Genomic DNA, 25,611 nt, shown 5'->3' with positions numbered 1-25,611 from the left:
TATATACAGTGTATTTGTCACAGTCTAGTCTTCGTCTGTTGTGTATTCCTCATGTTCTTCCTGGTTTCAGTTTTGTCACGTTCTTTTGTTCTAGTTCTCCCAAGTTCCTAGGTCTCACTATGTCTTGGTCCGGTCTTGATGTTGTTAACACCCTTGATGGTTCTCTATGTTTGCTACGGTTTGATAAAGTGTTAGATGTTTCATGCAAAGTCAAGATAATTGTAAATAAAGTTCCTTTGAGTTTCGGAAGTCTTGGAATCTTCTTCAGTGTGACATCTACACGTAACAGAATGTATATATATATATATATATATATATATATATATATATATATATATATATATATATATATATATATATATATATATATACTGTATATATACTGTATATGGTATATATACTGTATATGGTGGCTTCATGGCAAATTTAGACAAAGCCGAAGGTGTTCTTTGCTGAGCAGTATCTCATCCAGCTTCAGTTCACAGCAGGGCTCTGCAGCAGGAGAATACTGCATCTGTGATGAAGCCAAACCTGGCTGTTTTTATGTGTTCTTCCTCTACTCTTTACTCTCTAACTCTATAGCTACTCCTCTGTTTCTATCTCCATATTCATTTCTACCTTATACGTTCTACCTCCTGTTATCTTTCCTTTATGCATTCTTGCCTTTATCTTCTTACCCGAACAGATAACTCAAACAGACCTCCCAACTAAATATTCCTTATAATATTTTGACAGAGATTTTTTTGGCTGATAAGTGGACATTCTTCAAAAATACAGAAATGTTATGTGATAAATAGCTTATTATAGTCTTCATTTGCAAGTTACTGCTAAATTAATAAATGTAAATTAAACATTTTGTGTCTTAATAATCAACTTGAGTACAGGTTGCAGAACAACTCATTAAAATATCTCAAGTTCGGCTGATTATGAGGGACCTACACTCATTAAGTCAGTGTCTCTAATATTTCATGGCTTTCGTGGCCATTACATCATTGTGGCTATTTGTACAAACCTGGGCATGTAATTTTTCTATTTCTAAAGGACTTATCCCTGCATGTGTCCATCAGTTGAGTGCTTATCGAGAGGTTTGTAATGTGGACTGGAGAGATTCATACTGTGCTGTCTTGCTCATTACTTTTTCATTGCAGATATGATTGAACTGATTCCTGATTCTTATTAAGGGGGGGGGGGGGGGGGGAATGCGGTTTCATGCATACTGAGCTTTTTACACTGTTAAAGACTTGGATTCCCATCCTAAACATAGACAAAGTTTCAAAAACTAATGTTGGACATTTGATGGAGTATTTCTGTGTCAAAAATACTCCTTCCGGTTTCTCACAAGTTTTGGAGAGTTTTTTTCGAGTATGGCTCGGCTTGACATTAATAGAGCGGAAGGTCCTTGTATGGGCCGTACGGGCTCTTCTCCCGGTAGGGTGCGCGCGCGCGTAACTAGAGCGAGAGAGGAAATGCACGGCCATAAACACTCTGCGCCGCGCTCCACTTTATTCCTATGGGTGACGTCGAGCGACTTCAACGCTTCAGCACAGCATTCCAGGAAGGCAGCGCTGCATTTGAACCGATTTGAACGCAGAAATGACGGGAAGCTTCACAACATTGCTTCAGTTGCGTCACAAAGTGGATCTCCACCGTTCACTGCTGTCACAGGACTTCACCAAATCATACCAAAGAAGTGTGTTTTTGACGGAGCGGTCCCAGCGATAAAGGTTCGGTCCTGCTTTGGAAGCAGTTGGTGAGTGAAACTGCTTCAAATGTCTGTGCTGTTGGCTACCGTCGCGTGAGTAAACATCAGTAAACATTGCGTGTACAATACAATAGTCCATAAACCGAATCATGTCCTCATAAACTGCGAGTAAACACACACAAATGTTGACAGGCCACTAAATACAGTACATACCACAGAGACTGACGTCCTGCTGTTGCTGTTTCTCCTGTTTAATTTATTTCAGCCTCCGAATGATTCTGGATCATATATGTATTAGCTGAGATCGATAGCCATGGTTTTCTCCACGCTTGAGGACGTCACTGCTTTGTTCGCGCTCGTCATTCTTTAGCTCCGCCCACACGATACGCCAGGCGTTTTTTTGCGGAAAGACTCGGTTCAGCCCATATTTCTTTTATAAATAAAACTAAAGACTTTTCGGAGATATCAAGGATGCAATACTATTCTATAGGTACTCAAGATTGACATGAGATTGACTGAAACTGGGTGCCCCCCCCCCCCCCCCCCCCCTTAAGGAGAGATAGGACCAATAGGCAGGGTAAAAGGGCAAAAAGTGTGTCTGTGTGTGTGTGTGTGTGTGTGTGTGTGCATGTTTTATGAAATATGAGGGCTCAATTGTGTATAATGACATGTGTATGACATAGGTATTACAATGAGAGGGTGAAATATTTTCAAAATGCTTAGAATTTGTTTTTAAAGAATGTAAAAATGTAGAATTTTTCCTGTGATGGGTAGGTTTAGGGGCAGGGGCAGTGTAAGGGGATAGAACATACGGTTTGTACAGTATTAGAACCATTGTTCCTATGGAATGTCCCCACATTTCACAAAACAAACGTGTGTGTGTGTGTGTGTGTGTGTGTGTGTGTGTGTGTGTGTGTGTGTGTGTGTGTGTGTGTGTGTGTGTGTCTGTGTGTGTGTGTGTGTGTTGTGTTTGTGAGTTTGACCCATTGATCTAGAGAACTGGATTGCTCATGACATCGTAAAAATTTAATCGTGCATATAACCACCCTGCCACATTGGTATCATAAGATCACATATTCTATTGAATTAATAGGAAATTATATGATTTTATTGAGAAAACATTGCCTAAGGAGGCACTGTTTTTATATCTTGGTCTCCCTGTATGTTCATACAAATGTCCTAAGCATGTAAATGGCTATTTGTTTAAAATCTGGAATTTCCCCTGCTTATTAAAAAGTTATGTTCATATTCATTAAAGTAGTAAACATCAGATTATCTGCCGCACGAGGCACTTCAGTGTATGCATTACAAATGTCAAAGCGTGCGATTCTGATATCGGAATAAAGATGTGTTTATTATTTATGTTGTTATAAATATCAAAATTAGCAAAATAATCTACCGATGGGTTAAGAAAAATAATCTTAATTCAAACAGAAAACAAGATTATTTTTCTTTTCTTATTTTAAGCAAAAACTCACTTAATTTCAAGCCCCCCCCCCCAAACAAAAACAAACAAAACAAAAACAAAACAAAAAACAAGACAATAACTTTTGCTTGTCTAGTAAATGCTTCTTCTTAATGTAAGTATTTTTTTTATATTTGGACTGGAAACAAGAAAAAAGATCCTAAGTAAGAAAAAAAATATTTTTGCAGTTTTATTCACACAAAGAAAGAAAATGTTGAATTTAGGGCAAGTTAACGCGACAATAGCGCATTAAAAATAGTAACATAAATAAATATATAAAAGCAGGCTCTATCTGACTCTATGAATAACCCGTAGTTTAAGCCAGGGTTCCCATAGTCTCAGCCTCAGACATCACACACACGGACCACTGGCTGAACGTCTGATGTGGCACACTTACATAGAAACACTCTTCGAGTTTCGAAGTCGTCATCTGATTGGTTGAATTCTACAGGATGTTCACAAGATGTGCGTGTTGTTATTTAATAGTCCACCTGGAAATGAATCCTGTGACGCCAAACCGCCTCGTTAAACAAAATACTGTGACGTTGACAACTGTGACGATGAGCACTTACCAGGAGCAGATAAATGCTGGATTTTCTGTAAAAAAGAAAAGAAAAAAAAGTGAAGTTCAAGGCTCCATTGTGTCATATCTGTTATGTTTCTGGCATTCTGGAAGTTTATTTGTGAAAAACAAAAAACTACAAAAGAACAACGAAATTCCCAGGAAACTTTCTTTGTAGTTTTTCGTCATGATTAGTTTCCCCCAGGGGTTCCCCATTAGCCACTCCCCCTTGTTATCGTGTTAACCTTGTTCCCTTTGTGTGTATTTACCCCAGTGCTTCAGTTGTTCTCTGTCAGTCATTATCACGTCATGTTTATCCTGTTCCCTGTTCTCAGTTCTGTGTTTTTTCAGTTTGTTTTATTTGTTCCCGAGTCCTGTTTTTGATTGTTTATTTTCATTAAAATCCCTGGCATTTGGATCCTGCATCTCTGTCTGCTGTCTTTTTTCCCCATTCACTGACAGAACGAATGATCCAATTAATGGATCCAGCAGGGAGATTAGTACGTCTCCGTCACAGAGAGCACATCACTGAGGACTATGTTTGGGAATATTTCAGGCTGGCTCGCTTGACTAAGATGAACAAAGGATGTCTGATGGTCTTTTTTCGCGGGAATTATCAGAGCTGGTCTGTTCGCGCATGTTGCTATGGGAGCCTTACTGGACACTGGAATATAACATAGGTCTTGCACTGCAGCTGAGTGGCTCTGCTTTTAGAGTGGGTGTCCAGAGGCCAGTGACGTCCCCTGTCTCCAGCCACTGACCAGCGTCCAGAGATGGCTCCAGCCCGTGCACCGGACTGTGCCCTCTCCAGCTGTGCCCTCTCCGAACCGTGCACAGAAACTTGCATGACATTCTTGAATGAATAATTTATAGATGCACGTTGGTCTGTTATTGCAGGGACATCGACATTTTCATGCCCCTAAACATGCCACGGAACAAACTAACTATGATTGCTTGCGATACAGTGGGGGAATGCTGTTTCATGCATACTGAGCTTTTTACACTGTTAAAGACTTGGATTCCCATCCTAAACATAGACAAAGTTTCAAAAACTAATGTTGGACGTTTGATGGAGTATTTCTGTGTCAAAAATACTCCTTCCGGTTTCTCACAAGTTTCGGAGAGTTTTTTTCGAGTATGGGTCCGCTTGACGTCGATAGAGCGGACGGTCCTTGGCCGTACGGGCTCTTCTCCCGGTAGGGTGCGCGCGCGCGTGACTAGAGGGAGAGAGGAAATGCACGGCCATAAACACTCTCAGCTGCAGATCCACTCGTCCGTAAACACTTATGTTTTTATAGTCCGCGCCGCGCTCCACTTTATTCCTATGGGTGACGTCGAGCGACTTTAACGCTTCAGCACAGCATTCCAGGAAGGCAGCGCTGCATTTGAACCGATTTGAATGCAGAAATGACAGGAAGCTTCACAACATCGCTTCAGTCGCGTCACAAAGTGGATCTCAATGGTCACTGCTGTCACAGGACTTCACCAAATCATACCAAAGAAGTGAGTTTTTGACGGAGCGGTCCCAGCGATAAAGGTTTGGTCTAAACTGCGAGTAAACACACACAAATGTTGACAGGCCACTAAATACAGTACATACCACAGAGATGGACTGTCAGGTTCTAGAAAGAGACTGAAAGATCCAAATGCGATAAACTCATTTATTTGACAGAACTCTACAAAGTTCATAAAGTCCGAAGACCACAGAGAAACTCAGAACGGGGCAGGCAAGGTCCAGAACGATCAGGCAGGTCCAGAAGACGGAGAAGACGGTGAGCTGGTCAGAGGCTCGTGACGCAGGGGAAGCAGTGGGCAGAAGAACCGAAGGAATCCTGGATTCCGGAACAGAGGTGATCTCCCGGGAGAAACACGGCCGACACCAAGGACCACAGAAGCCTGTAACGATCTGACAATGTGTGCAGTCAGTGACACGTATATGAAGGCAGCGGTGATGAGTGCAGCAGGTGATAGTGCTCAGGCACTAATCAGAAACCACGCCCCCAACACAACCACACAACACAAAGTGAATGAGACGATGGATTGATGAACCGTGACATGGACGTCCTGCTGTTGCTGTTTCTCCTGTTAATTTATTTCAGCCTCCGAATCTATCTGTATTAGCTGAATCTGATCGATAGCCATGGGTTTCTCCACGCTTGAGGACATCACCGCTTTGTTCGCGATCGTCATTCTTTAGCTCCGCCCCCACGATACGCCTCCAGGCGCTCGTTTTTTCTGGAAAGACTCGCTACAGCCTATATTTCTTTTATAAATATAATAAAACTAAAGACTTTTCGGAGATATGAAGGATGCAATGCTACTCTATAGGTACTCAAGATTGAGATGAGATTGACTGAAACTGAGTGTTTCACCACCCTTTTAAGTTAAAGTAGTTAAGTTACATGTAAGCTACCCTTTTGAAAAAGTAGTTAGCTACACAACAAGTTTCTATCAAAAAGTAGCTAAACTGCTTTTCTTTTTTGTTTTTGTTTCTTTTTTTGTTTCTTTTTTTAATACAATGTCATTGTATTGTTAAGGATTTAAGAATGTTATACTATTTAAGGTTTCAAGCAACATAATCCAATGTAATTTATTTCAAAGAGTATAGTGTGAATTCGGGTTTATTGGGACACTTTTAGTCTTTTCAGTGGCAAAAACTGTCAGAATCAAGTCAGTGAAATACTCATGAGCCAGGATTAATCTAAAGATGCTGGTTAAACTCACAGCACATGCAGTGATAGAGCGCTGCATTCTGATCGGAACCGCTCTGAGTATCATGAGCTGCTCGCGTGAACACTGCACACACTTTGATTGACTATTTCTTTTATTTTCGTTTTCAAATTGTAGTTTAAAAGTGGACATTTCAGGCTTTCTATACACATATTTTGTCATGTCTGAGAGGCAAGTAGCCTGCTGAATTTTGGTTTATTTATCAGACACACTGTCCAGTTCATGTGCAACGCATCTGACCGCTCCGGTGCCTTCATGTCACAATTATAGCCTATTTGCTTCTTATTTATTAAATCTAGGCAATTTTCTGATGAAACATTGATTAAAATTAACATACAATTTATATAAAATGAAATTCACTTTAAAGAAAGGCTTATTCAAAACTTTATAAGAATGAAATGGTCAAAATAATTTCTGACCCATTCTGTCTTTGACACATATTACCCATCTCTGCACTTTTCATAATTGATATAGCATAGAAGTTATTTATAAATAGCATTATACTATTTAAACACAAATATGAAACAAAATACATTGCTTAATGGCTACAACAGGTATAGAAGGCTATAGTAGACCTACAAATACATGTCATGTCTGAGCAGGATTTGAGCGAACGTAGTTTTACCAGTGAGCGGATCATGAGTGAATTTCTGCATAGAGTGGATTATTGAGCTGAGCGTCTGTAACGCCACTCAGGTACGCTCCTTACAAGATCGTTCCGGTCGGTCGTCAGAACTCAAAACGGAATGTATCTTTTGGTCACACTACACTGCTGCTTTCTGGCTAAAGTAGTTAACTACTGGAAAAGCTGCACTGTTTTAACCCTTATGCATCCCTGGGGACTTTTCAGCCACTATGGGTTGTTTTTGAGTCTTAATTTGGCCATAACTTTCTCTCTGTTTCAGCAAATGGAATGATTTTTGGTGACAAATCTTATTTTCACACATATTTTGGAAAAATGCATTGAAATTTATTACAAAGTCAATGATACATTGTGGGCAAATTCACTACCATTTCATTACCCTCATGGCTAAAAACAGCCACTAAATTAAAGTGCTATAAAAATGTAACAGATAATTATTTATTTATTTTTTTACTTTTTTTTTGTGCTTAATCTATTAATCAACATTAGTCCTGATCAAAAATACTAAATGTTAAAATAAACAAAAAATCAGGATTTTAACTTTAATTGCAAATTTCATAAATTATGTCAATGATGTGGAGAAAAAAATGATTGATTTTCAATATAAAAAATGTAATTGTGGACTGGATTTTTTTTAACCTTTTATCACAGTCTTGGACATGTCAAAGATTAGTTCGTTTTTGTGCAGCATCAGATTAAATGTTTTATATTCATTAATACCATTTAATATTCTCGGAGGAGGGGTTTATGTAAATATTGGAGCTGCTGAGGTCAACGAGTCTGGAGGAAAAGGCTGTAGTTCCCTTCCAGCCGTTTGCTATTAGTCCTTAGAAATTAAATTTCTTTAAAAGCAAATATCTCCCTTTGCTTTAAACTTTGAGCGTTGTAACTTTGCAGGTGTGGTTTATGCTCAAACAGCAACATTACACACTAACTAAAGTTAGAAAAGTGAAATCGTGTTTTACCACCAATTTAAGTTAATAGTGTTGCTATTTGTAGCTCGCTATTGCCCAATACTGGCGTTACATGTCAGTCAAATGTCCTCTTGGGCGGTCCTTGACCAATGAAAGCTGCGAAAGAGTCCAGGCTCTCTGCCGCCAGTCTGTAGGTCTGGCCATGTGAGACGAGGGTTGCCAGGTCTGCAGTTTTTAAACATTATTTGTAGCACGCCTCTCATCCAATAATTGCAAATAGCACTGTTACTTCTACAAAGAAACAAAATGTCATCTTTCAAATTCTGTCCATTTTATCACAAAATACAAACAATGAATGCATAATGTGATGTGACAGATCGTTGTAGTGCCTCAGCTCGAAAAACATGCAAGAATTTCAAAAGGTCTGTAAAACTTACCGAAATCGTGACTCATGTGATCACTCTATTAGTGTTTCAAATGTGGCAAGACATATATAAAACAACTTGTAAACAATAGATCACTTAACATTGTATTTGGCCTACCTCTGGAAAGTCATCTGATGGTCACAGTTTGTTAGTTAGCAATAAAGGAATACTAGAGAGGAGCTGTTATTATTATATATGTTTGAATACATTTGCCATGAACACGTGCTTATGAAAAATAAATTATATGTGCAATGGATTTGTATACAAACATTTCCGTTTTGTATACAAATTATTAGGTATCGGTATCAGCATCGGCCGATATCATTCTGAATAAACGGCTATCGGTATCAGCTGAGAAATTTAGTATCAGCGCATCTCTAGTTTTTACTATGGTTATGAGTCATGAAGGAAAGAATATTTGGAGTGGAGACACAGGGCGCAATTGCGACTAAACAGCGGAATAATAAAGAGTACACCAGAAGTTTTCAAGCAAGTTTGTGTCTGTGTGTGTACTGGAAAGGTCAAAGGGTGAAACAGCTGAAAGGGATGTTGTTGCATCAGAAGCCCTGAGGTGGAAAATATGAAATGACAGTTCATGTCCCTATGTGGCTTTTTCAATGAAGACCTTAAAAAAAGCTTATTTTTCAGAGATACACAATTACTTGTATAACCTTTTGGACCTGGTCTTTATTGGTGTACTGGAGACAGTAATAAAGAAAATCAACCACGACTTTTGAGAATCTATAGTGGCCCCAATAGTCATTGCCTCCCCTGAGCCCATTGAGCTTAACAGTCCCCAGAATGTGTATGGTGGGTTTGGTAATTGAGAATGAATGGGGGGTAAGTCACGTGAGAGGGGGCAATGCTTCCATCGCGTTATGACTGGAGTGAAGTGACTCCGCAGGATACTTATGCTCGCATTTCAAATGAAATGTGCTGGCTTGAGATTTGAAATCACACATCATTCACACTCTTACATGTATTATTGATTTCAAGCTTTTTTTAGACGTGTGTTTCATGCTTGAGACGTGCAAGATTATCGCCAGCTCAAAGCGCACCCTTTTTTATGTTTATTATTTTACAAAAGCACAACAGTTTGTTGTTATTGTGAGTGCACACACATGCAGTGCGTGGATAATTATTAGGCACATTGATTTTCTGATCATATTTTTTATTTTTTTTCAGGCACATTTTACCAATTCCAAACCACATTAACTACTATTAATTTGGACTGTTTTTGTTATAGGCTTTATAGACAGATGGGTTGAAAGTGCCACCACCACATCCTCTTATATCACTATTTGATGAATCCATCTTCCAGAATCCGGCAGTGAGTTTTGGGAGTTCATTTTCAGTCCATCTCTTATCCCAAAACTTGCTGCCAGATTCTGGAAGATGAATTCTTGAAACAATGATACAAGAGGATGTGGCGCTGGTCCTTCAAGATAGTCATCTGATAAAGCCATTTTTTTTTTTTTAGGATTCCTTACCTGACTTAGGTCTCTGAGATCCTGACACCTTCACTTCTGGAGACTCCAGATAGGTTGCAGTTTTGTAAAATGGTGGCACTGGAGAATAAAGGGTTCCTAATGATTTCACACTTAATTATTCACCTTAATTCTTAACTCTTTTGCAGTTAACATGTGTTTTTTCTTCAGCACTTGTTTTTGTCTGACTATGCTGAACATTTCAGTGTTCAACGGTCATGCCTTAACTGCGATTTCTAGTATTGCATCCTTCTCATGAGCATTTAATAATTTTGGTAACACTTTATTTTAAGGTTCAGATATTAACTATTAACTACTTGCTTATTAGCATGCATATTACTAGGATATTGGCTGTTTATTAGTACTTATAAAGCACATATTAATGCCTTACTCTGCATGATCTGACCTTATTCTACATCCCTTAATCCTACCCAATACCTAAACTTAAATGCTAAAAAAACTACCTTACTAACTATTAATACGCAGTAAATTAGGAGTTTATTAAGGCAAAAGTCGTAGTTTATAGTGAATATGTGTTCCCCTTACTAAAGTGTTGCCATAAGTTTTGACTTTTCAGTCTAAGTTAAATGTCTTTTTTTGCTCATTTTACTGATCTCATGAAATGGAGTATGTATGACACGCCAATTCGTATGCCTATCAAGACCCATAATCACTTTTTAGCGTGTTTATCAACGTTGTATCATTCTATCTCCCTACTGCCCCTACCCCTAAACCTACACACACACACGTCTTGATGTCATGTTGCATTTTATCTGTTTAAAAAATAAATAAAAATAGCCTAATAGTTATGCACATTTATTGACGATGTCAAAAAATTCATTAACAGCCTAACATTGCAAAGGAATTTCAAAGTTCTTTTTACCCCAAAGCAAAGTACGAAAAAGACCATAAAAGTGTGTATGTTGGAGAGAGACATACACAAAGAGAACTCTTCAATTTAATATAAGAAACTGATAAGATCCTGATTTTAGTTCAATAAGCCTGAAGGAATAAACAATACTATTACTGGAAAGACTAATTAAAAAGTAAGTAAACAATTCACCCACTTGTATATCAATACTGTCAAAATAAAACATGAAAGGGCCTGAAAACATAATCCAGCTTGGTGAAATTAAAGGTATGTCTTCGTGTCTGTGGCCAGTGTTTACCGAACTTTGATGACTCATGATCCGAAAATTGAAGAACAGCTGAACATCAGTTGTTCACAAATACAATGTACAGTTTAAATAGATAATGCCATGATTTATAAAAAACAACAACAACAACATCTTAAAAACACTAACTTGATGAGATTTACTTGGTTAGACTTAGAACTCTGAAGGCATGTCTCTACCTCACATTCCGTGACACTGCTTCGACTTGCATTCGACTGCATTTCAACCCGGAAGAACTGAAATCGCTTAGAAAATCCAAAAACAACCAATTTCCAATTATTGGTAAAATTGTGTGCTTTTAGTGTTTTCAGTGATGTGTAGCCTCTACATATCTGTTCATATCTCAATTTTTTTAAGCGTTTAAGAGTTTGCAGGTGCTAGACAATTAAGGTCACAGTTACAATAACTTAGGATGCTAAACAGACCTGAAAAGAGGCTGAAAAAAATCAAAAGAAAGTTTGCCCAGGGTCTCTTTTTGTGAACATGCCATAGTCTTGCTGCAGGGAGGAACAAGTTATGCCCATAATATAAGGCCACGTGGTGCAACCATATGCCCCACCAGATGTGTTCAAGAATGCCTTGGTGGAAGAGTGGAGTAACATCTCAAAGCAAGAACTGGCAAATATGTGATCCAGTCCATTAGGATGAGATGCTCTGTAGTCCTTAAAGCATGTGGCCCCATCAGTTAATGACTGCTACATTTGATATCAAACTGCCTATGTTCAGGGACTCGTTCCATTTATGCTTGTGAAACGTCTGTGAAATTTGTTCAGTTTCCAGCGCATATGGAAAGTATAATATTTTTCCTTAATTCTACAAACAATACACCATAATGACAATGTGGAAAAAGTTTTTTTGAAATCTTTGCAAATTTATTAAAAATAAAAAATGAAGAAAATCAAATGTAAGTATTCACAGCCTTTGCTAAATACTTTGTTAAAGCACCTTTGGCATCAATTACAGCCTCAAATCTTTTTGAGTAAGATGCTACAAGATTGGCACACCTATTTTTGGGCAGTTTCTCAAATTATTCTTTACATGACCTCTCAAGCTCCATCAGGTTGGATGGGGAATGTGGGGAATGTGGGTGCACAGACATTTTCAGATCTCTCCAGAGATGTTCAATCGGGTTCAAGTCTGGGCTCTGGCTGGGCCACTCAAGGACATTCACAGAGTTGTCCTGTAGCCACCCTTTTGTTATCTTGGCTGTGCGCTTAGGGTTGTTTTCCTGTTGGAAGATGAACCTTCACCCCAGTCTGATGTCCAGAGCTTCCAGGTATTCATTAGGGATGTCTCTGTTCATTGCTGCATTCATCTGTCCCTCAATCTTGACTAATCTCCCAGTTCCTGCTGCTGAAAAACATCCCCACAGCACAATGCTGCCACCACCATGATTCACTGTAAAGATGGTATTGTCCAGGTGATGAGCGGTGTCTGGTATCCTTCAGACATGATGCTTGCCATTCAGGCCAAAGAGTTTCATCAGATCAGAGAATTTTGTTTCTCTAGGTCTGAGAGTCTTTCAGGTGCCTTTTGACAAACTCCAGGAGGGCTGTCATGTGCCTTTTACTGAGGAGTGGCTTCCGTCTATCCCCTCTACCATACAGGCCTAGTTGGTGGAGTGCTGCAGAGATGGTTGTTCTTCTGTAAGGTTCTCCTTTCTTCAAAGAGAAACGCTGGAGCTCTGGCAGAGTGACCTTCGGGTTCTTGGTCACCTCGTTGACCATGGCCCTTCACCCCTGATTGCTCAGTTTGGCCGGACGGCCCTCTTTAGGAAGGGTCCTAGTGGTTCCAAACTTCTTCCATTTATGGATGTTGGAGGCCATTGTCCTCATTGAGACCTTAAATGCTTTTCTGTACCATTCCCCATATCTGTATCTCAATATAATCCTGTCTCGGAGGTCTACAGACATTTTCTTGAACTTCATGACTTGGTGTGTGCTCTGACATGCACTCTTAACTGTGGGACCTTGTATAGACAGTTTGTGCCTTTCCTTATCATGTCCAATCAACCAAATTGACCACAGGTGGACTCCAATCAAGTTGTAGAAATAGCTCAAGGATGATCAGAGGAAACAGAATGCACCTGAGCTCAATTTTGAGTGTCATGGCAAAGGCTGTAAATGCTTACGTACATGTGATTTTTAAAAATATTTTTTTATTAATTTGTAAAGATTTCAAACAAACTCATTTTTTTTTGCGTTGTCATTGAGGAATTGTTTGTAGAATTTAGGGGGAAAACAATGGAATCTGATGGAAATGAAAAAAATAATGGAAAAAAAAATGATCTCCTTTGCTTTTCTGAATAAGAGACAAACATTAGCCAATTATCTTAATAATCAATGATCAATTATAACAATAATCAATTATAACAACCAATTATCTAAATGATCAATATTCTTCATTAGTGATTACAATTTTTCCACCACAGGCTCTAACATAACAAAATGTGAAGTGCTGCAAATACTTTCCAGATGCACTGTATGCCTCAGTTATTGAATCTTTTTTATGTTTAGCTTGGAAGAAAAGCTTTTGAAAGAGAGGACATTTCTTTTTTTATCATCATAGTTAACGTCCTTGTTGTGAACAGGCCTTTACCGTTAATCCTCTTTCTCTCTCAGGTATCGTGTCTCTGATATCCTTGGTGGTTCTTTCTTACGACCGCTACAGCACATTGACGATGTACCATAAACGTGATCCAGATTATCGCAAACCTCTCCTGGCAGTTGGGGGTTCCTGGCTCTACTCTTTGATCTGGACAGTGCCCCCTCTTCTGGGCTGGAGTAGTTACGGGCTGGAGGGGGCGGGAACCAGCTGCTCTGTATCATGGACCCAGCGCACGGCCCAGTCTCATGCCTACATCATCTGCCTGTTTATATTCTGCTTGGGCTTACCAGTGGTCGTCATGGTCTACTGCTATGGAAGACTGCTTTATGCTGTCAAACAGGTAAACTGATGAGGAAGGAGGAAGTAGACTGTTTAATTGGTTGCTGGAACAGAAAAATGGTTATCCAACTTTATTAACCGTTCATTTAAACCCATGGTTTTGTTTTTTTTTTAGAATCATGAGCGATAATGAAACCTATAGAGACAGAATAATCAAACCATCCGGAAAACTTGCCAGGATTGTGACTGTATGTTATATAATCTCAAACACTGAAGTAATTTACATCTGGACAAGAAAGATCTGTATTAACATCAGCCGATAACATCTTGCATTCTTTTTTCTAGACACACTTTTTTAAATCTAGTGATTAGTTCCAACTGAGAAGTAAAATACACACCTTGTCAGATGCCAACTCTGAATACATGTATTCTCCCTCCTGAAAGCAATGAAAGAGAACTGAAAAGGGCTTTCAAAAGCTTACCTGCAACCTGAACAAAGAAGCTATGTGTTGTCATTGCAACTATACATTAAGAAAACAAGCCAAAAAGATGCAGTTTTCTATATTTTAAACATGGGAAAAAATATTATTGTGTGTGTTTATAATGTATGCCCAAGTGGCTGTTTCCTTTAGAAACCTGTTAAGAGTGCTTCTAATCTCATTTGTGTGTATGGCTGTGCGATTGGATTTGGATGCTGTATTATCTTGGCATCCCAGTCACTGGAGTGTAAGTGGGCTCAGTTGGCTCCTGTGAGGAGGATAAAATATCACTCTGGCTCGAGAAGGACAAATTTATCCTTACACATCCTGATATATTTCTGATGTAATATTAATCAAGATTTTCTCACACTCACTTCTGTGACAAGCTGGGTTCAAATCTGGAGCTTGTATATGATGCTTCATATATAATGTGAAGGGTGCATATAATAAATTGGGCACCATAACACGTTCAGACATTAATCTCATCTCACCCTTAATCACATGCAAATTAATTTCATTTACGCAGAGGGTGGACGGCTGCTTGTTACGAATAAAGGAGCCTTTAGTTCACTGATCAAAGAGGAGTTTCTGTCAATATTCTGTAAATATAGTGAACGTAATTAGACAGCCTTGCCAATTTCATAGTGAGCCTAGTAACCCATTAAGAATTTAACTCACAGCTCAGTTGAAATGAAAATAAATATTTAATTTTCTTTTAAACAAAATCTATCTCAGCTTGATCCAGATGAAAATGTATGCTAGGTAGAATGTCATGTGTTAACCTTACAACATAATAAGGGTGATTTCTTGGCATATTTGTAGACATAAAATTATATTGTTACAGATAGATAGATAGATAGATAGATAGATAGATAGATAGATAGATAGATAGATAGATAGATAGATAGATAGATAGATAGATAGATAGATAGATAGATAGATAGATAGATAGATAGATAGATAGATAGATGGATGGATGGATGGATGGATGGATGGATGACGGACAGAAGGACGAATGGTTAGATGGATGATAGATGGACGGACAGATGGACGGATGGATGGATGGATGGATATATAGATATTTTTTTAAAGATGTCAGAAATATTGTAAAATATTATAACAATTTTAATTTGTAAAACAGTTTTAATTTATTAAAAAAAGAAACATTATTATTCAATTTATTTTAAATATAAAACTTTTGTTACATTATAAATATATGTACTCAAATTTTTGAGCAATTTAATGCATCTCTGTTGAATAAAAGTATGCTAAACAACAACAACAACAACAACAACAACAACAACAACAACAACAACAACAACAACAAAAAAACTTATTTTCACTTATTAAAAGCATAAGGCTCTAATACTTACCCATTCCAATGCTGTCTCTGTACTTTCCTTCATTTGTGACTCTCTGTGGAACACTGCTGATGCATTCCCCCTCATTTAGATTCTTCACCTTCACTTTTTTCTTCACTTTATCTCGGACAGCTGAGATCGATAACTGGTGAAGAGTTTAATGTCTCATGGTAAGAAGACAATCGCATGGAACAAAAAGTCTGATTTTGTCCCAGCTGTACAATTACACCAAGCAAGTGTTCCTACAGTTGTCAGTTAGTGGAGTTCTGTAGGTGTGTGTGTGCTGCTGCTTTTTATTGATTTACTATTTAAAAGTTTACCCAGATGTCATCAACATTAAACAGCTAAAATTGTAAACACATTTTACAAGTTTAATGTTCTTATCCATTATTTTACTGTGTGGGGGTGTTTGGATGTAAATGCATTATGAACGTCTCATTATTATAACCTCCAGTTAGTAGCTTCCAGTTTGGATGGCAACATGTGAAGATGTGTTTGGCAAGTCTCTGATACTGAACTGTATATAATGAATTAAACACAAACACATTCTCGACCAGATTAAGGGGATCTCAGATAATTAAAAGAGGAGAAACCGTTTTAAGGACAGTTTGAATAAGCAAGCGGCCACTTTGGAGGTTTATTGAAAATGTCAATACACAGCAAACCAAATAAGATGGTGGATGCAGTGTAAAGCAGAATGGAAACTAATCAAGAACTCATTCTCCGTGAGATAAGAATGTTAAAAACTGATTTACTCTTGAAAATAGATGAAAAAGCCAAAGTCCAGGCTACAGATAGAGGCACAATGAACGTTTGCGATTGTGATGGGCCTGGTATGCGCGAGAATGGCCGTATTTGAAACTCGTGCTCTTTGCTGGAAGAGGCAGAGAGAGGGCATTGGACGGCAGAAGTACTCTACAGCGGGAAGTGGTGAAACTTAAATCGGATGTCCCTATACTAGAATTTAAAAAAAAAATGAGGATCTAGAGACTAGATCTCGCTGCTGCAATTTGGGAGTGAAGGGGAGATGGGAGGAGGGAAAGCATATTCCTGACTTTATTTCCGTGATGCTTAAGGGCTTGTTCCAGCTGGATAATGCCTGTGATAGATTCACACAGGATCTTGAGATCGAGAAAAGATGATGATCTGCCACCAAGGGCAATTATAGTGCAATTATTGCCAGGCAGAGAGCAAGATTGTCAACTCGAATGGAGACAAAATACATCTTCAGCCAGACTACACCCAAAAGGTCATGAGACCAGCAATCAGCCTTCAACAAGGTACAAGGTCTACTCAGACGCTGTGGTTGTGTACGCTACAACTGGTTCTACCCTGCTTAGAATCACTGCAAAAGATGGAGTGAGGCAGAGCTTCCCAAAGCAGGCTATGGACCTTGTGAAAACACTCTGAAGCCATAATGCAAACGTGTAGCAATACAAATAGCTAATTCATTCATTCATTTGACTATATTGCTTGGTTGCTTATTAGTTATGACACTCAACATTTGAAGAAGGTTAAGTCTGTAGAATGTAGCAAATTCTTGAGATTCGGTCTTTCTATCGCTAGAATTTAATATTGTCCCTATAAATAAGATAAATGCAGTTTGTGATAGCGTTACTATTTTGTTAATAAAATTGTAAATAAGTGAATAAAAAAGTGAATAAAATTGAAGGATAGGTAAACTGGTAGTACCAACCAACCCGATCACACATAAATGCGTATAAATAGTACGAGTGTGCAATGTCGTGGAATGTATACGCCAAAACTCATTTTGGCGTGCATATGATATGCTGTTTTTCGCTTGCATATGATACGCACTTTATGGCGTATATATGACACGCGCTTGGGTAGGTTTAGGGTGGTGGGGCGTATATATGACACGCGCTTGGGTAGGTTTAGGGTGGTGGGGCGTATATATGACACGCGCTTGGGTAGGTTTAGGGTGGTGGGGCGTATATATGACAAGCGCGCTTGGGTAGGTTTAGGGTGGTGGGGCGTATATATGACACGCTCTTGGGTAGGTTTAGGGTGGTGGGGCGTATATATGACACGCGCTTGGGTAGGTTTAGGGTGGTGGGGCGTATATATGACACGCTCTTGGGTAGGTTTAGGGTAGTGGGGCTTATATATGACACCCTCTTGGGTAGGTTTAGGGTAGTGGGGCGTATATATGACACGCTCTTGGGTAGGTTTAGGGTAGTGGGGCGTATATATGACACGCTCTTGGGTAGGTTTAGGGTAGTGGGGCGTATATATGACACGCTCTTGGGTAGGTTTAGGGTGGTGGGGCGTATATATGACACGCTCTTGGGTAGGTTTAGGGTGGTGGGGCGTATATATGACACGCTCTTGGGTAGGTTTAGGGTAGTGGGGCGTATATATGACACGCGCTTGGGTAGGTTTAGGGTGGTGGGGCGTATATATGACACGCGCGCTTGGGTAGGTTTAGGGTGGTGGGGCGTATATATGACACGCTCTTGGGTAGGTTTAGGGTAGTGGGGCGTATATATGACACGCTCTTGGGTAGGTTTAGGGTAGTGGGGCGTATATATGACACGCTCTTGGGTAGGTTTAGGGTGGTGGGGCGTATATATGACACGCGCTTGGGTAGGTTTAGGGTGGTGGGGCGTATATATGACATGCTCTTGGGTAGGTTTAGGGTAGTGGGGCGTATATATGACACGCTCTTGGGTAGGTTTAGGGTGGTGGGGCGTATATATGACACGCTCTTGGGTAGGTTTAGGGTGGTGGGACGTATATATGACACGCTCTTGGGTAGGTTTAGGGTAGTGGGGCGTATATATGACACGCGCTTGGGTAGGTTTAGGGTGGTGGGGCGTATATATGACACGCTCTTGGGTAGGTTTAGGGTGGTGGGGCGTATATATGACACGCTCTTGGGTAGGTTTAGGGTGGTGGGGCGTATATATGACACGCGCTTGGGTAGGTTTAGGGTGGTGGGGTGGGGGGTTCGTATGTATAATACGCCATAAAATGCGTATCATATGCACGTGAAAAACAGCGTGCCATAGACACGCCACAATGAGTTTTGCCGCATACATTCCACGACATTGCACACTCGTACTATTTATACGCATTTTTGTGAGAATACCCTGTACCAACAGCCTCCCTTAGAGGCCTGCTGAAGCTCTTTCTATCTTTTTATGTGTTATTATTATCAGTGAGTTTCTGCCAACCTCCGGTATGGTTGATGCATGGAAACTAACATCGAGGCAATTTCTATTCAAGGATTGACTTAATCTTTATAGACAAATGACTATTACTTAGATCATGGGAATACACATGTATTATATTTTTTGACCATAGTCTTGTAGTGATGACTCTCTGCTTTCCGAATTATACCATCAATGGATATGTGGAGTTTCAACTCTAGATTATTGGCAGATGAGAAGTTTGTTGATTTCTTATCTCATCGTATAGATTAGGAGGCCAAATTTAATATAGTGCAGGCAGAAAAAAAGAAGAAAAAAGAATGGATCATGTCAATCAGATTATCTAATGGATACATGCTATATGGATCAAGAGCATTCTAGATTTTCCACACTACCATATATAAGAGGAGAGGAGTATTACAGTCAGAATTAGACAGCGGAGGTAGAGATATTTTAAAGGGTTAGTTCACCCAAAAAATGAAATTTATGTCATTACTGACTTACCCTAATGTCGTTTCACACCCGTAAGACCCCTGTTCATCTTCGGAACTTAAGATATTTTATATTTGGTGCGAGAGATTCTGTCTCTCCATTGAAAACATATGCACAGTATACCGTCCCTTTCCAAAAGGACAAGAAAGGTAATAAAAAATCATTAAAGTAGTCCATATGTGACATCTGGGGGTTAGTTAGAATCTCTTGAAGCATTGAAAATACACTTTGGTCCTAAAATAATAAAAACTACGACTTTATTCAGCATTGTCTTCTCTTCTGGTTTTGTTTTCAATCCTCAAAGATTTGAGCGGTTATGAATCAGCGTATTGATTCTTGTTCCGGGTTGCGTGTCAAACTGCTGAAATAACATAACATTGGCGATCCGAATTCTGAATTAATACACTGATTCATAACCGTTTAAATCTTTGTTTGAGGATTGAAAACAAACACGGAAGAGAAGAAAATGTTCAATAAAGTCGTAGTTTTTGTTATTTTTGGACCAAAATGTATTTTTGATTCTTCAAGAGATTCTAAAGGCAGGCGTACATGGTGCGATTTTTGCTGGCATACTTGCATAGCATACATGTTTGCCAAATAAGAAAAAAAATCCTACTATCATTGAAGAGGATAAAATCAGTCTGGAACAATCCATATTGGATATTGAACAAGCTGTTAAACAGATGAAAAGTGGAAAAGAGCCTGGCCCCAATGGATTTATAATTGAGTTTTACAAAAGGTTTTTATACAAACTATTCACAAATTTGAAAGAAGTTTTCCCAGAAATATTTGAGAAAAAACTATTACCACACACTACACTATTAAAAGAATTGGGACATCCCTTCAAATAATTTAATTCAAGTGCTCCACTCAATTACATGGCCAAATGTGTATAAAATCAAGCACCTAGGCATGCAGATGTTTCTACAAACATTTCTGAAAGAATGGGTTGCTCTCAGGAGCTCAGTGAATTCAAGTGTGGTACCATGATAGGCTGCCACCTGTGCAATAAGTCCATTTATGAAATTTCCCCACTACTAAATATTCCATGGTCTATTGTTAGTGGTGTTATAACAAAGTGGAAGCAATTGGGAACAACAGCAACTCAGCCATTAAGTGGTAGGCCACGGTCTTCAGATTAGCTCAAGAACAGTGCATAGAGAGCTGAATGGAATGGCTGTGCTATATGGACAAAAAAAAAAAAACACGATTTCTTGACCATTGTGATGCTTGAAGTGTTTTACATCTATGGATTTTATCATAGGCAAGACAAGTCAAGAGTTGATTTGAGAAGCTAAATTGAATAAACATGTGGTTAACTCACTGTCGGTTGCTGGCCGTCATTTAAAAAAAAAAAAAACTTTAATTTAACAAAAAAAAATGACTTAATAAATAAACTAAACGAAATATAACTACTTTGACATTAAAAACAAAACTGAACTATTTTAATGGCTGCAACAATGTAAAAAAAAAAAAAAAAAAAAAACACGGGCTCAGACTCGGGCCGAGAATTTTGATAAAATGTCGGACACGGGCCGGGCTAGGGACTATTTGAGACCCGTGTAGGGCTCTAACCCCCCTCTCAGAAAATACATAAATCTGACATTACTGAGCTATGCGTTTAGCCTATTAAAATGGTACAGTGGCATTGCAATGTGGCTGTCACAATTCACCAGTGTGAGTGCCCGTGATCACCACCAGAGGGCACTCCACCCCGGACTGTCACTCCATCACAAACTACATTACCCATAATCCTTTCCCTGGACTCATTAGCACTCAATGTTTATCACCTGTCTCTCATCACCTCATTGCCTATATAAGCCTGGTTATCTCTGTCATTCATTGCAAATCTTGTTTAGTGTTACAGCTGCATTTCTGAGCGTTTCTCTGGTTTCATGTATCTTGGTCTTTGATTTCTTGCCTTCTCTGTGGATTACCATTTTGCCTGTTCCTTCTGTTTTGTTTGCCTTTTCGGACTGATTTCCTGTTATGACCTTTTGCCTGTTCTATTGACTACGACTTTGGATTACCCTTCAATAAATACTGCTTTTGGATCTTCAACCAACCTTCTGTCTCAGAGCAGTTCGTTACAGTGGGATATCGCCAATCAGGCATTTTGTCCCGCGTCAGGAAAGGGGTTAAAAGGGCTATACGGTACCGTTGGTGGCCTAAAACTGAAGAATAGCCTACTTATTTTTAGCTTTCCTCGCGCTGTGTAGAAATGATATTGAATTGACTGTCCTTGGGTTGAGCTGGTTTCTTCTCTCCTCTGACTCATCCTGCGGAGCTGAATGTGCGCTCACTGGCTGCACTTATACTGGAACGCAGATCGAGGATCCTCCTTGCCAATGGATTTAATAGGAAATTGTGTCAAGTATAGGCTATTATAAAAATTACAATATCCGCAACCCGAATATCATTAAAAATATTTATGGATGACTTGTAACCGCGGGTGACCGCAGGCACCTGCTCATTTTGGATCAACCCGCGCATCGCTGATTAATGTGGTTAATCAAAACAAAAAAACAACCCAGAAAAAAGTCAGCAAAAAAATTCCCAGCGCCGCAATAGACATTATTTTTAATGGAAGGATAGGCGTGTTATCCACGCATTAATTAAAATTAGAAGAACGAAATGTTCGATTTTGCATGGTGGTAACTCAAAGGGTTTTTTCAACCCTTCAAAGAAAAAACGTTTTCGTTATTTTGGCTTTGAATTTCGTTTGTTAGAAATATGAACTGAATTTTGATATTTAAATATTAGCCCATAATAATTTTTTTATTTCATATGTTGATATGTTATGCCTGGTCTGTTCCGTTCTCGCGCTCAATTTAGGCGCGCTGCATTCTGATTGGTTCGGATAGCATAATGGGAGGTTGGGGCCAGGAGTGCAGGAAAAATGAAGCGATTTAGAAATCGTGCATGCTCAAATTGCGATTTTATTACTATTTCGATTAATCGTACAGCCCTAGTTTCCATGGCCGAGCAGATGCAAACCTTAAATCAACAAGTTAACAACAAGGTATTCACAAAAAAAGGTAAAGAGTGCCTAAAATGCGACACATACTGCCTTAGACATATGCTCTTGCATTAATATAAAACAAACCAAAAATTCTCATCCTGTCTCTCCACTGGAAGTGAGGCCCATCCCCAGGCCGGCATTCGACCATCTCAGGGTCACTTCGAAGCCTTGCGAGGGTGGACATTACCTGACCCAAAACCTGGGGCCTGACCTTCATCGGTTACTGAGCACAGTTCCTGCAGCACCTCCAGGTTGTTAATACCCTCGTGCAGATCTATCAGTACTTTCACCTGATAAACTTGCAGGATGGCTATGCCATGCGAGGGGGAGGCGGAGGCAGACTAACCAGCGCAATTGTAAGCACTTGCTACCAGAGACAAGGTAAACATTGATGCCCATTGAAGCCTTTGACGATTCCTCCAGGTGGCAGTGTTTTGCAGGGACAAGTGAAACAAAGATGCCTTCCACAACTTCTGGTCTCCTGGACTTCTGAGAAGAAAGGAACTAGGGAGGAATGTGGCTCTACTTCTCACTCCAAGCCCTAGAACCAATCGTCCAGCCATGAATGTTCAGTACAGGGTGGAGGGGTCTACTCCAGCTCAATGCTCGCGACTGCCCGAACAAGCACATTCACCAACTTGGTGTCAAGCTCAGATTGGGCCACTGCAACCGACGGGGAGCCTAGGTGAGTTATCCACCTCAGAAGGCATGAACCTGCCCTCAGATACTACAATCGATAACTCATTCATAATCCCCAAATCAGAAATTAAGTTCACCTTCAGGTGGACTGCCTAACTCATCCATGAATTCAATCGGAAGGCACGAGCATGCTGAGGTATGAATGGGAGGACCACAGGGATTCATTTGGAAAAAGCTCTTCCATTGTAACCCCCCAGTTTGTCCATAATGCTCGCCTCGTACATGGTTGTAGACGGATCAGGACAGGAAGAGGCTGAGGTGACTGCCTTTTTAAAAAGTATGAGAGTGGCTGCTGCAACATACCCACAATAATAAAATCAACTATCCCCAAATGCTGTCTCAGAGCGAATATGACCCAGGCTTTCAAGACAGTGACTGTGGCTGTCTGAAGGTGAGAGAAACCGTCCAAATCCAGAAGGGCATGGACGGAAAAGACACCATAAAAAAGCATAGAAAAATCTGCCATGCAGCTCTTTTAGAGGCACATCGATGCTTTCAGTCCGCCAATTGAACTCCCTGTATTTATCTGTGCATTGTATGAAGAGATACAGCTGAAATGTGCTACAGGATCCGGCAGCACTGGAGAAATTGGCGTCTACTGGCTCAGGAGAACAAAGATAAATGAGTGGCACACGGCAGCCCCCTTTTATACCCGTATTGACTGGCATACTAATTCCACTGGCCAATTCTCATTGGCCTTTTCTCAAATGTCAGAAAAACTCAAATGCAAGCCCTAGTTTCAGTCTTGACACAACGTTGAAGTGACAGGTAGGGAACTAAAAATAACCATAGTGGCATGTTTGTTATAGAGAACTCAAAAAACCCAAACTGTTGCTTTATTCTTTCTGAAATGCATGAATCTCCCTGCTTATTATATATATATATATTTTTAATTATTATAAAAACAAAAGAGGGTATGCCACATTAGGCAGATCTGTGGTAACACTTAGTGTTCAGCTTGAATTCCATTAAAAAACATCTAAAATGTGAAAGAGTTGGGCGATTTACCATAAAAATAGACCCATCAGAGCTATCTTTGTTCATCTTGCATAAAGCTAAAGAAAATAGATACAGATGGATCACTGCAATTTGCAGGGAAAAAAAGGATCATGATGTTAATCTCGGCTTTTGAAAGTTGAAAATTGAAAGTCAAAAGAATATCAACAAGCTATACTAAATGAATTACACTACTGTCCCATGACTTCATACCACCATTAAGCTTCTTAATTTCAGTGTCTGTTATAAAATAATTTTCCCTAAAAGTTTGAGTTATAATAGTTGACTAGAGTGTGATTATACACAAGGCTGTGAGTTCACTTTTTGGCTGATGACTATGGAATGATATTCCAGACTTTGCAGATATTCTGAATGATTTGCATTTGGATTTTGTTTCCCATGTATGTAACATGTTGCCAAATTTACAATGGAACTGCCTAAATACCTTATTTTAGTGTAAAAAACAAACTAACACCTTTTGACTTTTGGAGGATGGATCTGGCAGAGCTAAAATGGTAACTTGTTTCCAGTTTATGACTTGCAAAAGTACATCATCCCTCCGGCATTATATTACACACCTTAGAATGTTCATCAACTAATCCAAATAAAACAACAGCCCTGTGGTGTAAGACATTTTTATATCAATTAAGACAATCATTTATTATGGAGTAATGCACACACAAGACCATTAAGAATATGTTCAGATTGAGAACAACTTCAATTAAATTCTTTATACACTATAAAACAAATGTTGCTGCCTTAAAAAGTTCAAACCCAATTCCAAAGAAGTTGGGACACTGTACAAATTTTGAATAAAAAAGGATTCAATAATTTACAAATCTCGTAAACTTATATTTTATTCACAATAGAATATAGATAACTTATCAAATGTTGAAAGTGAGACATTTTGAAATGCCAAATTATGGCTTATTTAGGATTTCATGAGAGCTACACATTCCAAAAAAAGTTGGGACAGTTAGCAATAAGAGGCCGGAAAAGTTAAATGTACATATAAGGAACAGCTGCAGGACCAATTTTCAATTTATTAGATCGATTGGCAACCTGATTGGATATAAAAGAGCCTCTCAGAGTGGCAGTATCTCTCAGAAGTCAAGATGGTTAGAGGATCACCAATTCCCCCGATGCTGCGGCGAAAAAAATAGTGGAGCAATATCAGAAAGGAGTTTCACAGAGAAAAATTGCAGAGTTTGAATTCATCATCATCTAGTGCATAATATCATCCAAAGATTCAGAGAATCTGGAACAATCTCTGTGTGTAAGGGTCAAGGAAGGAAGCCATATCTAAACATGATCCAGAAGCGCAGGCATTTTCTCTGGGCCAAGGCTCCTTTGAAAGTTGAAAACTGTTCTGTGGTCAGATTAATCAAAATGTGAAGTTC

General features: G+C 39.2%; 1 protein-coding gene across 1 annotated transcript in view; it reads left to right on the top strand.

The window, feature by feature from the left end:
• Window positions 1-25,611, top strand: part of tmtops2b (teleost multiple tissue opsin 2b) — a 92,847-nt gene that overhangs the window by 56,918 nt on the left and 10,318 nt on the right. The window contains exon 2 of the mRNA XM_067443443.1: window positions 13,725-14,050. Within this exon, the coding sequence (XP_067299544.1) occupies window positions 13,725-14,050 (326 nt within the window). The remainder of the gene's footprint in view (window positions 1-13,724; window positions 14,051-25,611) is intronic.

This window comes from Pseudorasbora parva, chromosome 5 (genome assembly GCF_024679245.1).
Source record: "Pseudorasbora parva isolate DD20220531a chromosome 5, ASM2467924v1, whole genome shotgun sequence".
Classification (NCBI taxonomy): Eukaryota; Metazoa; Chordata; class Actinopteri; order Cypriniformes; family Gobionidae; genus Pseudorasbora; species Pseudorasbora parva.
The sequence above is the reverse complement of the archived record's forward strand: the minus strand, read 5'-3'. Positions and strand labels throughout refer to the sequence as shown.